This window comes from Mandrillus leucophaeus, unplaced genomic scaffold (assembly GCF_000951045.1).
Source record: "Mandrillus leucophaeus isolate KB7577 unplaced genomic scaffold, Mleu.le_1.0 Scaffold1260, whole genome shotgun sequence".
In the NCBI taxonomy this organism is placed as follows: domain Eukaryota; kingdom Metazoa; phylum Chordata; class Mammalia; order Primates; family Cercopithecidae; genus Mandrillus; species Mandrillus leucophaeus.
This window is the reverse complement of record NW_012100988.1, coordinates 274,460-288,866: the sequence shown is the minus strand read 5'-3', so window position 1 is coordinate 288,866 and position 14,407 is coordinate 274,460. Positions and strand designations below refer to the sequence as shown.

The window sequence follows — 14,407 nt, the reverse complement described above, 5'->3', positions numbered from 1 at the left end:
ATCTTTGCCTATTCCTAGGTACAGGATGGTATTGCCTAGCTTGTCTTCCAGGGTTTTTATAGTTTTGGGTTTTACATTTTAGTCTTCGATACATATTGAGTTGATTTTTGTACATGGTGTAAAGAAGAGGTCCAGTTTCAATCTCCATTGGCTAGCCTGGTATACCAGCACCATTTATTGAATAGAGAGGCTCTGTCCCATTGCTTGTTTTTGCCAGCTTTGTCAAAGATCAGATGTCATAGATGTGCAGCCTTATTTCTAGGCTATTCTGTTCCATTGGTCTATGTGCCTGTTTTTGTACCATATCATGCTGTTTTAGTCACTGCAGCTCTTGTAGTATAGTTTGAAGTCAGGTAACTTGCTTCTGTCAGCTTTGTTCTTTTTGCTTAGCATTGCCTTGGCTATTTGGGCTTATTTTTTTGGTTCCATATAAATTTTAAAATATTTTTTCTAATTCTGTGAAGAATGTCATTGATAGTTTAACAAGAGTAGCATTGAATCTATAAATTGTTCTGGGAAGTATAGCCATTTTAATGATACTGATCCTTTCTATCTGTGAGCATGGGATGTTTCTCCATTTTTTGTGTCTTGTTTGATTTCTTTGAGCAGTGTTTTGTAATTCACAGTGTGGAGATCTTTCACCCTCTGATTAGCTGTATTCCTAGGTTTTGGAGGGTTTTTTGTGTTTGTTTGTTTGTTTGTGCATGGCAATTGTGAATGGGACTGCCTAATTGGCTCTCAGTTTGTTGGTGGTGTATAGGAATGCTAGTGATTTTTGTACATTGATTTTGTATCCTGCAATTTTGATGAAGCTGTCTATCACTGAAGGAGCTTGGGGGCCAACACTATAGGGTTTTCTTGATGTAGAATCATGTCATCTGCAAACAGAGATAGTTTGACTTCCTCTTTTCCTATTTGGTTGCGTTTTATTTCTTTCTCTTGCTTGATTGCTCTGGCTAGGACTTCTAATACTATGTTGAATAGAAGTGGTGAGAGGGGGCATCTTTGTCTTGTGCCAGTTTTCAGGGGGAATGCTTCCAGCTTTTGCCCATTTAGTATAATGTTGGCTGTGGTTTTGTCATAGATGGCTCTTATTATTTTGAGGTATGTTCCTTCAATACCTAATGTATTAAGAGTTTTTAATATGAAGTGACGGTGAATCTTATCAAAAGCCTTTTCTGCATTTATTGAGATAATCGTGATTTTTATCATTAGTTCTGTTTATGTGATGAGTCACATTTATTGATTTTTGTATGTTGAACCAAACTTGCATCCCAAGGATGAAGCCTATTTGATCATGGTGGGATTAGCTTTATGATGTGCTTCTGGATTCAGTTTGTAAGTATTTTGTTGAGGGCTTTTACACCTATGTTCATCAAAGATATTGGCCTGAAGTTTTTTTTTCTTGTCTCTCTGCCAGGTTGTGGTATCAAGATGATGCTGGCCTCATAGAATGAGTTGGGGAGAAGTCCTTCCTTCTCAATTTTTTGGAATTGTTTCTGTAGGAATGGTATCAGTTTTTCTTTGTACATATAGTGGAATTCGGCTGTGAATCCATCAGGTCCTGTGCTTTTATTGGTTGGTAGGCTATTTATTGCTAATTAAATTTTAGAGCTCATTATTGGTCTGTTCAGGGTTTCAGTTTCTTTCTGGCTCAGTCTAGGGAGAGTGTTCATCCAAAAATGTGTTCATCCAAAAATGTGTTCATCTTCTCTAGGTTTGCTAGTTTGTGTATGTAGAAATGTACATAGTGGTTTCCGATGGTTGTTTTCATTTCTGTGGGGTCAGTAGTAACATTCCCTTCATCATTTCTAATTGTGTCTGTTTGGATCTTCTCTTTTTCCTTCTTAATTAGCTAACTAGTGGCCTATTTTATTTTATTTTTTCAAAAGACCAACTCCTGGATTCTTTGGTCTTTTGAATGGTTTATTTGTGTCTTTATTTCCTTCATTTCAGCTCTTATTTGTGTTATTCCTTATCCTCTTTTGGGGTTGATTTGTTCTTGCCTCTCTAATTCTTTCAGTTGTGAAGTTAGGTTGTTAATTTGAGATCTTTCTAACTTTTTGATGTGGACATTTAGTGCTATGAATTTTCCTCTTAACACTGCCTTAGCTGTGTCCCAGAGATTCTGGTTTGTTGTATCTTTGTTCTCATTATTTTCAGAGAACTTCTTGATTTCCACCTTAATTTCATTGTTTACCCAAAACTCATTCAGCAGCATGTTAATTTCCATGTAATTGTGCTTTTTTGAGAAATTTTCATTGTGTTGACTTCTATTTTTATTTCACTGTGATCCAAGAGTGTGATTGGTATATATTGGTTCTTTTGTTGAGGATTATTTCATGTCTAATTACATGGTCAACTTTAGATCATGTGCCATGTGATAATGAGAAAAATGCATATTCTCTTGTTGTGGGGTGGAGACTTCTGTGAAGGTTTATCAGATCCATTTGGTCCAGTGCTGAGTTTAGGTCCTAAATATCTTTGTTATTTTTCTGCCTCGATGATCTAATACTGTCAGTGGAATGTTGAAGTATCCCACTATCATAGTGTAGGGATCTATGTCTCTTTGTAGGTCTCTAAGAACTTGCTTTATGGATCTGGATGCTCCTGTGTTGGATGAATATATATTTAGGATAGTTAGGTCTTCTTGTTGAACTGAACCCTTTACCATTATGTAATGCCCTGCCTTGTCTTTTGCTGATCTTTGTTTTGTCTGAAATTGGAACTGCAACCCCTGCATTTTTCTGTTTTCTAATTGTTTGGTAGCTTTTTCTCCATCCCTTTATTTAGAGGCTATTAGTGTCATTACATGTGAGATGAATCTCTTGAAGACAACATGCCATTGGGTCATGTGTTTTTATCCAGCTTGTTACTCTGTGCCTTTTAAGTAGAGTATTTAGCCTGTTTACATTAAAGGTTAGTTTTGACGTGTGAATTTGATCCCGCCATTGTGCTGTTAGCTGTTTATTATGTTGGCTTGTTTGTGTGGTTGCTTAACAGTGATGCTGGTCTGTGTGTTTAAGTGTGTTTTTGTATTAGCTGATAGCAGTCATTCCTTTCTGTATTTAGTGCTCCTTTCAAGATCCCTTGTAAGCCAGGTCTGGTGATAATAAAGTCTCTCAACATTTGCTTATCTGAAAAAGATCTTATTTCTCCTTCATGTAGGAAGCTTAGTTTGGCTGGATAGGAAATGCTTGGTTGAAGACTTTTTTCTTTGATAATGTTGAATATAGACCCACAATCTCTTCTGGTTTCTAGGGTTTTTCCAGCCACATCCTACAGGTGCTTTTGGGCTGCCAATATGTCTGTACCTCCCTGGGACAAAGCTCCCAGAGGCAGGGACAGGTTACCACCTTTGCTGTTTTGCAGTCTTCGTTGGTGACAACTCCAGGTCCTAGAAAATCCAAGGTGACTAGAGACTGGAGCAGGCCCCAAGCATATTGCAGCAACCCTACAGAAAAGTGGCCAGACTGGTACATAGGTGCCTATTCCCATATCTCCTCACTAGGCAGGTCCTCCAGGCCTGGGGCTCAAGCCACTCCTCACCAGAGCTATCAAGCCAGTACCAACTCAGCAACTCCCTGGACAGAACCTCCAGGGGAAACTGACAGCTCTAGGCCACTGCCTCTGCAGTGAATTATACTTGCCAAGGACACCACTGAGTGACCTTTATCTTTTATGAGAATATTATATGAGAAATTATAAAGAAGATAGTGACTATAATCTCTTATATCCATTAAATAAATTGTATCCTCCCACTTCTTTACAAAGCGAATAGTTGTATTTAGCCTATTTTTTCCATAAGAGAAAAGAAAAGAAAAAGACAATTTAGAAGAAAGGAAACTAACAAGAGTTGCCTTCATATTCTCATTGGTGAGGCTTTGTGGGAGGGAGGCAGAGACTGAGACCAGAGAGAGAAAATATGGATTTCTCAATATAAGATAGTAACAAAAATGTTCAGTTCTCCTCTGATAGTTTAAAAGGGTAGATGTTTGTCTCTCTCTACTTGGGGCTTCTGGGCAGCAGAAATGTGAGCTGACTAAAGACATGAAGAAAACAACAAAAAAGAAAAGGAATTCAGGGTAGGTTCCAGCAATGTGGCAGAAACCAGACTACAGGTAATAGACTCCGTGGACTGTAGGTGATTCATAAACATTCACAAAGTGATTTCTGATATACTATTTAAAGATGTTTTCAAGCTGGTGCAAAAATTTCCCATAATATCTCCAAAGCTTCAGTTAAAGTCTGAAATCCATCCTAGCATTGGGTTAGTGGTAAATTAAGAAATAAAATGAAGAGAGCTGTTTTCATGTGCTGGGACAAAGAAGGCTGGAGATAAGAAAAGAACTTAGCAGAAATAAGGCCCAGTCCTACCAGATAAATCATTGGAACAAGTAGAGGGATGCTGGATTTCCTAAAATGTTGGTGGTCATGGGCTTCAACAGTATGGTTGTAAGTTGTTGGGAGCAGGCCCCCAAAATCTGGCCCCAAGACTGGCCATGAACAAAATCTCTGCAGCACTGTGACATGTTCATAATGACCCTAATGCCCGCACTGGAAGGTTGTGGGTTTACGGGAATGAGGGCAAGGAACTCCTGGCCCGCCCAGGGCAGAAAACCACTTAAAGGTATTCTTAAACCACAAACAATAGCACAAGCAATCTATACCTTAAGGACATGCTCCTGCTGCAGTTAACTAGCCCAACCTATTCCTTTAATTTGGCCCATCACTTTGTTTCCCATAAGGGATACTTTTAGTTAATTTAATATCTATAAAAACAATTCTAATGACTGGTTTGCTGTTAATAAACATGTGGGTAAATCTCTGTTTGGGGCGCTCAGCTCTGAAGGCTGTGAGACCCCTGATTTCCCACTTCACACCTCTATATTTCTGTGTTTGTGTGTGTCTTTAATTCCTCTAGCGCCGCTGGGTTAGGGTCTCCCCGACTGAGCTGGTCTCGGCAAGTGGCATCCATTCATGGAGGCTCGAATCCAGGTCGAAGAGTCACTGGAACAACAGCTGGAATGGAAAACTAGCTGGAGGACACCCGAGTACTCTTAAAGCAATCCCCATGGTGAGTAACAAGGGGAGCTCGGAAGCATCAGGGTAACAGTGGGACAGGTATGGGGTCTGGTTCATTTCACCTTGGAATTTTTTCACACTGATGATGAGGAGGAAGGAGGGTATAGTGAAGTAACAGAAGAGGTTACAGAGCATGTTTGTTTACCAGCTAAAGCTAAAACAGCAAAGGAAGGAGAGGTTCATCCCTACCTACTTCTGCACCCCCTCATTATTATTTTAAAGAAAAAGACCCTCCAGATCTTTATTTTCCAGAGGACACTGGGAGTAAAGTAGTTGCCCCAGTGACTGTTCGAGCAGCACCTCGAGTGACCGCTCTTAGTTCTATTCAGGCAGGAATTCAGCAAGCTAGATGAGATGGTGATTTAGAGGCTTGTCAGTTCCCTGTTAGAGTACACCCCCCAGATCAACAGGGAAATATAGCTACATTTGAGCCTTTTCCTTTTGAATTTGGGAAAGCACATTTAGTTGATTATATCAAGGCCTGTGATGGTATCAGAGGTAATCTGCATAAAGATACCTTGTTGGCATAGGCAATGGCAGGACTGAGAGTGGATAAAGAAAATACTCCATTTCTTGGAGCTTGTTTTAACTGTGGGATGTGTGGTCATACTAAAAAAGAATGTAGAAAAAATCAGTGAGTCAGGCCGCCAGATAGGGGAAAAAAGAAAACTGCTGATCCTGAAATATGTACGAAATGTAAAAAAGGAAAACACTGGGCTAGTCAGTGTCACTCTAAGTTTGATAAAGACGGGAACCCAATTTCGGGAAATGCCATGAGGGGCCCATTCTGGGCCCCGTTCTAAACCAGGGCATTTCCAGCTCAAGTCATTCCCTCACCCCTGTACAATGTCTGTCCCCCACCACAGCCAGTAGTGCCACAGTAGATTTATGCTGCACAAAAGCTGTGAGCCTTCTGCCTGGAGAACCCCAGCAAAAGGTCCCAACAGGAGTCTGTGGACCCTTGCCAGCAGGTACGATAAGATTACTTTTTGGAAGGTCTAGTGTAAATTTAAAAGGCGTACAAATACATACAGGAGTCATTGATTCAGATTACCATGGGGAAATTCAAATTGTTTTATCTACTTCTGTTGCCTGGAAAGCAGAGCCAGGAGAGTTCATAGCGCAGCTCCTGATTGTGCCGTTTATGGGAATGGGAAAAGGTGAAATTAAACTAACAGGAGGATTTGGAAGCACAGATAAACAAGGCAAAGCAGCTTATTGGGTAAATCAAATTAGTGATAAACGTCCTACCTGTGAAATAACTATTCACAGAAAGAAATTTAAAGATTTGGTAGATACAGGAGTGGACATTTCAATCATTTCTCTACAGCACTGGCTGTCCACGTGGCCAATTCAACCTGCACAGATTAACAGAGTTGGAGTTGGTAAAGCCGCTGAAGTATATCAAAGTGGTTACATTTTGCATTGTGAAGGGCCCGATGGACAACCTGGGACTGACTATTCAACCAATTATAACTTCTGTACCTTATAAATTTATGGGGAAGAGATTTATTACAACAATGGGAAGCACAAGTTCTAATTCCAGAACAATTATATAGCCCTCAAAGTCAACATATGATGCATGAAATGGGGTATGTCCTTGGTACGGGACTAGAAAAAAGTTTGCAAGGTTTGAAAGAACTGCTTTAAGTGGAAAAACAAAGTTCCCACCAAAGATTAGGAAATAATTTTTGAAGGCAGCCATTGTTAAGCCTCCAGAACCTATACCTTTAAAATGGTTAACAAATAAGCCAATTTAGATAGAGCAATAGCCAGTAAGTAAAGAGAAACTGGAGGCTTTAGAGAAATCAGTTACTAAACAATTATAAATGGGCACATAGCTCCAACATTTCCCCTTGGAATTCTCCAGATTTTGTAATTAAGGAAAAATCAGGCAAATGGAGAATGTTAACTGACTTAAGAGCCATCAATTCAGTTATACAACCTATGGGAGCATTACAGCCAGTATTGCCTTCCCCGGCTATAATTCCAAAAAAACTGGCCTTTAATAGTTATAGATTTAAAAGACTGTTTCTTTACTATCCCTTTAGCTGAGCAAGACTGTGAACGGTTTGCATTTACAATTCCTACAGTAAACAACCTACAGCCTGCAAAGTGTTATCCTTGGAAAGTGTTGCCACAGGGCATGTCAAACAGCCCAACAATCTGCCAGACATATGTGGGGCAAGCAATTGAACCTACTGGTAAAAAATTTTCACAGTGTTACATTATTCAATATATGGATGATATACTTTGTGCTGCCCCCACTCAAAAAATACTACTCCAATGTTTTGATCCCTTGCAAAATTTGATTTCTTGCACTGGTTTAATTATAGCTCCTGACAAAATTCAGACTGCTACTCCTTATTCCCAATTGGGGACCTTAGTAAATGACACTACCATCGTGCCACAGAAAGTAACCATACATAGGGATCAACTACAAACATTAAATGACTTTCAAAAATTACTAGGGGATATTAATTGGATAGACCTGCTCTAGGCATTTCTACCTATGCCATGAGTAATCTGTTTTCTATCCTTGGAGGCAATGCTAGTCTCACTAGCCCTCTGCAATTAACAAAGGAGGCAGAGGCAGAGTTACAACTGATTGAGAAGCAAGTCCATAAAGCTCAGATAAATAGAATAGATCCAGAGAAGACTCTAGATTTGCTAATTTTTTCGACACAGCATTCACCTACTGGTGTTATTGTCTAAGAACACGACTTAGTAGAGTGGTTTTTTCTTCCACGTACTAACTCATAGACTCTAACTCCTTATTTAGATCAAATTGCTACTATGATAGGGATTGGGGGAACTCAGATATGATGGATTACATGGATATGATCCTGGAAATATTATTGTCCCTCTCACGAAGGCACAAATACAGCAAGTGTTTATAAATAGTCTTACTTGGCAAACCCATTTAGCTGACTTTGTGGGTATTCTCGATAATCATTTTCCTAAAATGAAGCTGTTTCAGTTTTTGAAATTAACTAATTGGATTCTCCCTAAAATAACTAAATTTAAACCAACTGAAGGTGCTGAGAATGTTTTTACAGATGGGTCTAGTAATGGTAAAGCTTCTTATTCTCAATTGAAAAGTAAAGTTTTCCAGATGTCCCATACTTCAGGTCAAAAAGCAGAGCTTGTAGCTATAATTGAGGTATTGATTGCTTTTGATATGCCTATTAATGTGATTTCTGATTCTTCATACGTGGTTCATTCCACACAGTTAATTGAAAATGCTCAGTTATGATTTCATACAGATGAACAACTTATGACTTTATTTACCCAATTGCAAACAGCAGTTAGGAATAGAATGCACCCTTTTTATATCACTCACATTAGAGCTCATACACCTCTTCCAGGACCTTTGACTGAAGGGAATCAGATGGCTGATCGCCTGGTTGCTACTGCAATATCTAATGCTAGCCACTTTCACAATTTGACCCACGTTAATGTCTCTGGTCTCAAACACAGACACGGCATTACCTGAAAAGAAGCTAAAGCTATTAAATAATAACTTGGGGTAGAGATTATGCTTGTATTTCTCCAGGTCAAAATCAATAGCCAATTTGGATACCATCAAGACACCTGAAACCTTATCATAAGCCAGATGCCAAGGAATAGACTCTGGGAGAATCCCGAGGACTCCCCACTTGCAGCCATGTCGAGACTGATGCTGAGGAGGACCCCAAGTGTCACGAGCAACACCCATCCAACACAGCCACCCACCTAGAGACAGATCAAGAAGCTGTCACAGATGGCGGAAGAAAACCTGAGGAAAGCAGGACAGTCACAATGAATAATTTAATGGTAGCTATGATAGTGGTTATCACCACTGCCGTGAGTATTCCTTCAATAAGGACTAGTAATAATGCCTGGATGCAATCACTCTATAATACTGTTACACATGCTTTCTGATCTCAGTATTTGCTATAATAAATCTGCTCCTATAATTGAGGCATACAGCCCTTAAAAACCTATTTGTAAGCAGGATTGGATCCAGTTAGAAAAAATGAACGTACTTGTTTAGGAAGATTGCTTTGCAGAACAGGCAGAGGTGCTGCACAATGATTCCTATGGAATCATTAATTGGTCCCCTAAGGGGATGTTTAGCTTGAATTGCACCTCTCAGTCTGCATGCCACGGTTACACTATGTTCAGATGATCTGAACAAAACCGTCAGATGGTAGAAATGATAAGCAGTATGGCAAAATTCCTATTATCTGGAACCATGGCGGTATAGTGGCACCTCAACCTCAAATGATATGGCCCGCTCTAGGAGCCAAAAATAAAGATTTGTGGAAACTATTAAATCCTCTTAATAAGATCAAAATTTGAGAAAAACTAAAAGAGCATCTAGAAGGACACTCTACAAACTTGTTTTTGGATACAGCAAAATTAAAAGAACAAATATTTAAAGAATCCCAGGCACACCTGACCTTAATGCCAGGGACTGGAGTGCTTAAAGGAGCTGCAGACAAAGTAGCAGCTAGTAACCCACTAAAATGGATAAAAACACTTGGAAGCTCTGTGATTTCAATGATGACTGTGCTTTTAATCTATGTTGTTTGTCTTTGTACAGACTGCAGATGCAGATCCTGACCCCTGAGAGAAGTAGTTCATCATGACAAAGTTGCCCTTGCTTTTATCTCTTTGCAAATCAGAGAAGGGGGGAATGTTGGAAGCAAGCCCCCCAAAATCTGGCCATAAACTGTCCCCAAGACTGGCCATAAACAAAATCTCTGCAGCACTGTGACATGTTCATAATGGCCCTAATGGCACTGGAAGGTTGTGGGTTTACGGGAATGAGGGCAAGGAACTCCTGGCCCGCCCAGGGCAGAAAACCACTTAAAGGCATTCTTAAGCCACAAACAATAGCATGAGCAATCTATACCTTAAGGACATGCTCCTGCTGCAGTTAACTAGCCCAACCTATTCCTTTAATTTGGCCCATCCCTTTGTTTCCCATAAGGGATACTTTTAGTTAATTTAATATCTATAGAAACAATTCTAATGACTGGTTTGCTGTTAATAAACATGTGGGTAAATCTCTGTTTGGGGCGCTCAGCTCTGAAGGCTGTGAGACCCCTGATTTCCCACTTCACACCTCTATATTTCTGTGTTTGTGTGTGTCTTTAATTCCTCTAGTGCTGCTGGGTTAGGGTCTCCCCAGTTGAGCTGGTCTTGGCAGTCAGCAAGGTTTTTAACCATATAGAACTTCAGCTTGAAAGTGAGTAATAATGATATTTAATGTATAGGCCTGTGATAAAGGATAAATTAGGTCACACATGCTGGGCATATAACACAGTATTTTTCACATGGTACAAAACAAATACTGACTTTATTATTATAATTATTATTATTTTAAAACCTTTGGGTACTAAAGAAATGTTGTCTCCAAAAGTTTAGAGTACATGGGAACATACTGATGACATGTTTTAAGTTAATAATTAAATTTTAGGAGAACTAAGTCTGCCTACAATTTTTACAGACATAGGAATGTTATGTTTATGGACTTTTATAACTGATCAGCTCTTTAATTACTCTGATAAAAGTCAGTTTGATCCTGATCAGTTTGCATTTGTCCAGTCTACTCTATATAAAATGTGGGATTGAACCTACTCTTATTACTTGCCTCTGTGGGACAGCCTGGAAGTTATCATATAAGGGTAGCTAATAAAAAGAAAAAAGGGGATTCATTTTGAGAGAATAATCAGCATAGAAGACAAAAAGTGAACTAGTAAGGAGTCTGGTTGTATTCAGACCACCCAATAGGAGAGCATCCCAGATCTGAAGATTATGAAGTGTCTTGGCAGGGTGGTTTTGCCCTGGACCTTTTATAGGGAGAGAAATATAAGTTTGAGGTGGGGAGATTTATAGTTGGGGTTGTTTTACAATCAGGGGGAAGTCTCAGTCAGTTGGCTGAATAGGATATGTTTATTTTTGAATGTAGCTACTTTTGAGGAGACAAACCATTCTAATCTCAGCTAAACATTTTTGAAACAAAAAATGGGGAGTTGGATGGTCTGTGTCTGGCCATGTCAGCAAGTATGGGCAAAAGAGGAAAGGTCTGTGTTTAATGTGCCACGGGTAAGCAAGAGAATCATGGGAAATTTTCTGGAAGTTGGGAGATAGAAGGGGGAGAGAGTCTTATCTAAGACATATGGGAAAGGTAGTTCTTTGTGGTAATTCATTTCCAAGAACACAAAACGGTGGGGGGATTTCTTAACCATTGCTTTTTTCTGGGAACACAGGCTAAGATAGGGTTCAGCCTTGACACAGAGAATATGGAGACTGAGTTCTGAGTCCTGTCTTTGCCACTAACTTCCAAGAGAACCACAGCTTCCTCATCACTAAAATTAGAAGGGATGAAAAAAGCAATGATTTATTCAGTGCATTTCATACCCCAATCTTCTGGAAGTCTCTGGAAGAGGTGAGATGGCAGCGTGGGGGAGTGGTGGGGCAAGGAGAGAGGTTTAAGTCACAGAGGGAGGAGGGGACAACAAAGAAAGGTTGTGTCACAGAGACGGGAGGGAAAATCAGCAGGTACATAATGACTCTGGGCAAGATTTGTAGGATAGGAAAGGGGGCACCAGGACCTTGGTTTGGTCTGTGCCACTATCTTTCACCCACATCAGACACGGCTCCCAGCAATGCCGTATATATTTGGGTCTTGATAAGGACTCGTTTGAAGACTGCTCTCTTCTCATCTCTCTTCTGCCCATAATTAGTGTTTCTCCACAGCTGTTCCTGACAAGAACACTTGGACTAAAGATTGGGGCAGTTTACAGCTTAATCAACTTGTCTGCTCCTGGCGAGATCAGTCTGCCATGAAGGGTTTTCTCATCGTCGCTCTCTTGAGTGCAGCTGGTGAGAGTTTGGGGCTTTGTTTCTGCCTAGTGTGACACCCAGGGTAGTCTATGAAAGATGGGAAAGAGGATTAGCTGGGCACAACTAAAGAGCTAGGAACTGGAGGACACTTAAATAAAACAACTGTTGAAGAAAACAAAAGGAACCATATTAGAGGACATGGGCCTGGAAAAGGGGGGTGAGCTGGGTCAGGGGCTCTGGAAGCCCTAAGCTTTTCTATTTATTTCATCACCAAAGTCAGGCAGTAATTTTTTATCCCAATTTATGGCAAAAGTGAATTTTAAAAAAAAAATTTCAAGTCATCATTTTTTCACCTTTGTAACACACAAGCCCTGCCAGTAAGAGTTTCTGATCAGCATGTAATTTAGTTTCACAGAATTTTTATGTAATTTCATCTCAGCAAAGCTATATGTCAGTTTTCTTATTGTGTATAACTTGGGGGACATGCATAATTTTCTTTGATTAAAATATAAAAGATAAATTGAAGACCTTTACATTACGTTTGAAAACCTTAGGTTAGGAAAAACTACCCTAGCCAGTTGTGGCCTTTTAACTTCTTTGTCTCTTTCGACCTATGGCCCCTTGATTCTCCAGGAGCTGTTCTGACTAAAGACTCTAAAGATAATCAGGAATCATCATACAATTTTACTATTCCTTACATGGTCTATCTTCAGTCCTTCCCAGAACCCTGTGTGGGGTCTCTCATTCATCCTGACTGGGTATTGACAGCTGCCCACTGCCCCTTACCGTAAGTATCCCTTTCTCTTGTGAGCCAGGAGGAATCTGTTCAAACAAATGTAGATCTGGTGAAGCATCCCAGAAAATTTTTAGTAAAATCAGAAGACACGGAAAAAGAGAGACTCTTGTTCCCAATGGGAAATAGAATACAAATTTGGGCAGTTTAGGAGGAGATCAGTAGGAAGATGTCAGAGGATTCCCTCTCATGGGTAGTAAATAATATTCATTCATCAACAATACTTGTTAAACATTTATTATATAGCAAGGGCTGTTTAATCACTGATAAAACCGTGAAGGAACAAGATGAAAATAAGTGTTCCCTCATGGAGCTTACATTTTGGTAGAGGTAGTGTAGCCAACACAAATAAACTGCCAAAAACAAAGTTTTTTTTTGTTTTTTTTTGTTTTTTTAAATGGCAAGCTGTAATATATGGGCATGAAACAAGAGATCTGCTTTAGTTAATGTGGTCATGTCCATCATCTCTGAAGAGGTGAGATCCATAGGAAGAGGAGCCAGCCAAATGAATAAATCCTGGGGGATATTTCAGACCAAGGAAACAATATTCATATACTCCCTGAAGTAGCAAAGACATTAAGGTATTTGGCAAGCAGAGAAATCAGCAGGAACTAAGGGTAATGAGTAGGGGGGATGCCCATAGGGTGAGGTCAAAGATTTAGGCAAAAGCCGTATCACGCAGTGACAGTAGAGGGCACGGGAGCACAGTTCAAAATAAAGCAATTCCTTGCAAATCTCAGTGTTTCTGCTGTATGTGAGAATGTGTTGTGTGATCAAGACCTACTCAGTTTCATGAGTATAGAAGGATCTTTTCAAATTCAGAAATCTCAGCCATCTGGCTGCTCAAGGCAGTTTAGTTTAACACAGACTAACCTCTGCTCTGTGATATACGGGAAATACAAAGGAAATACACAGTTCACATCCTTCCAGAATAAGAATTGAAAACGCAGATGTTCTTTCTTACATCCATACTTAACCCATGAACAGGATGTGTGGTGCCTCTTTATTAGCTGCTAATTCAGATGATAGAAATCTTAATAACAAGGCTCCACTGACTGTGTTTTAGGTGCCAGACCCCATGTCAGACATTTTACAAATTTATGTCTCTAATAGAACAATTCTGTAAATTATTGCTATTATTTTATAGACAAAGGAAGGCCATGTCTGTTCTCAGGTTAAGAAATAAAGTTAAAACAATTAAAGAGGGTGGCCTGTAGCATTTCTTGTAATCTGTCATCCTATGACTCTCTTTCTTCTCATCTCTCTGCCCTCTTTCTTCCAAAGTGTTGAAATCCGACTGGGAGTTTCTCAACCTAGCATCACAAATAAGAAACAACAGATACGAAACTATTCATCGATTGTGACCTACCCTGACTTTGATGCAAAATCCTTGAACAATGACCTAATGATGATCAAACTGTCAACGCCGGCTTCACTCAACCCCCATGTGGGGACTATAGCCATAGCCTTGGAACCCATTCCATTTAATGAGTCCTGCTTTATTCCAACCTGGACCTGGAATGAATATAAAAACCGTAAGTGTTGGATGCTGTGTTCTTTATGCTGAGGAGGTTGGAGCTGGGAGAAAATGTAGTGGGATGTCCCTAATGGAAATCGCTGCTATGAGACAAAGTTATCCACCATAGAGGGATTCCTGCCAGGGCCCCAAACCACCATCACTGGAGGTCAAAG

The 14,407-nt window shown here is 39.8% G+C and overlaps 1 protein-coding gene across 1 annotated transcript in view; it reads left to right on the top strand.

Annotated features, from left to right (window-relative positions):
- Positions 1–11,466: 11,466 nt before the first annotated feature.
- The window catches only part of LOC105533550 (serine protease 58-like), a 6,647-nt gene continuing 3,706 nt past the window's right edge, over positions 11,467–14,407 (top strand). Inside the window, exons 1-3 of the mRNA XM_011972029.1 lie at positions 11,467–11,961; positions 12,556–12,709; positions 14,000–14,250. Of these exons, the coding sequence (XP_011827419.1) occupies positions 11,922–11,961; positions 12,556–12,709; positions 14,000–14,250 (445 nt within the window). The 5' untranslated portion in view covers positions 11,467–11,921. The remainder of the gene's footprint in view (positions 11,962–12,555; positions 12,710–13,999; positions 14,251–14,407) is intronic.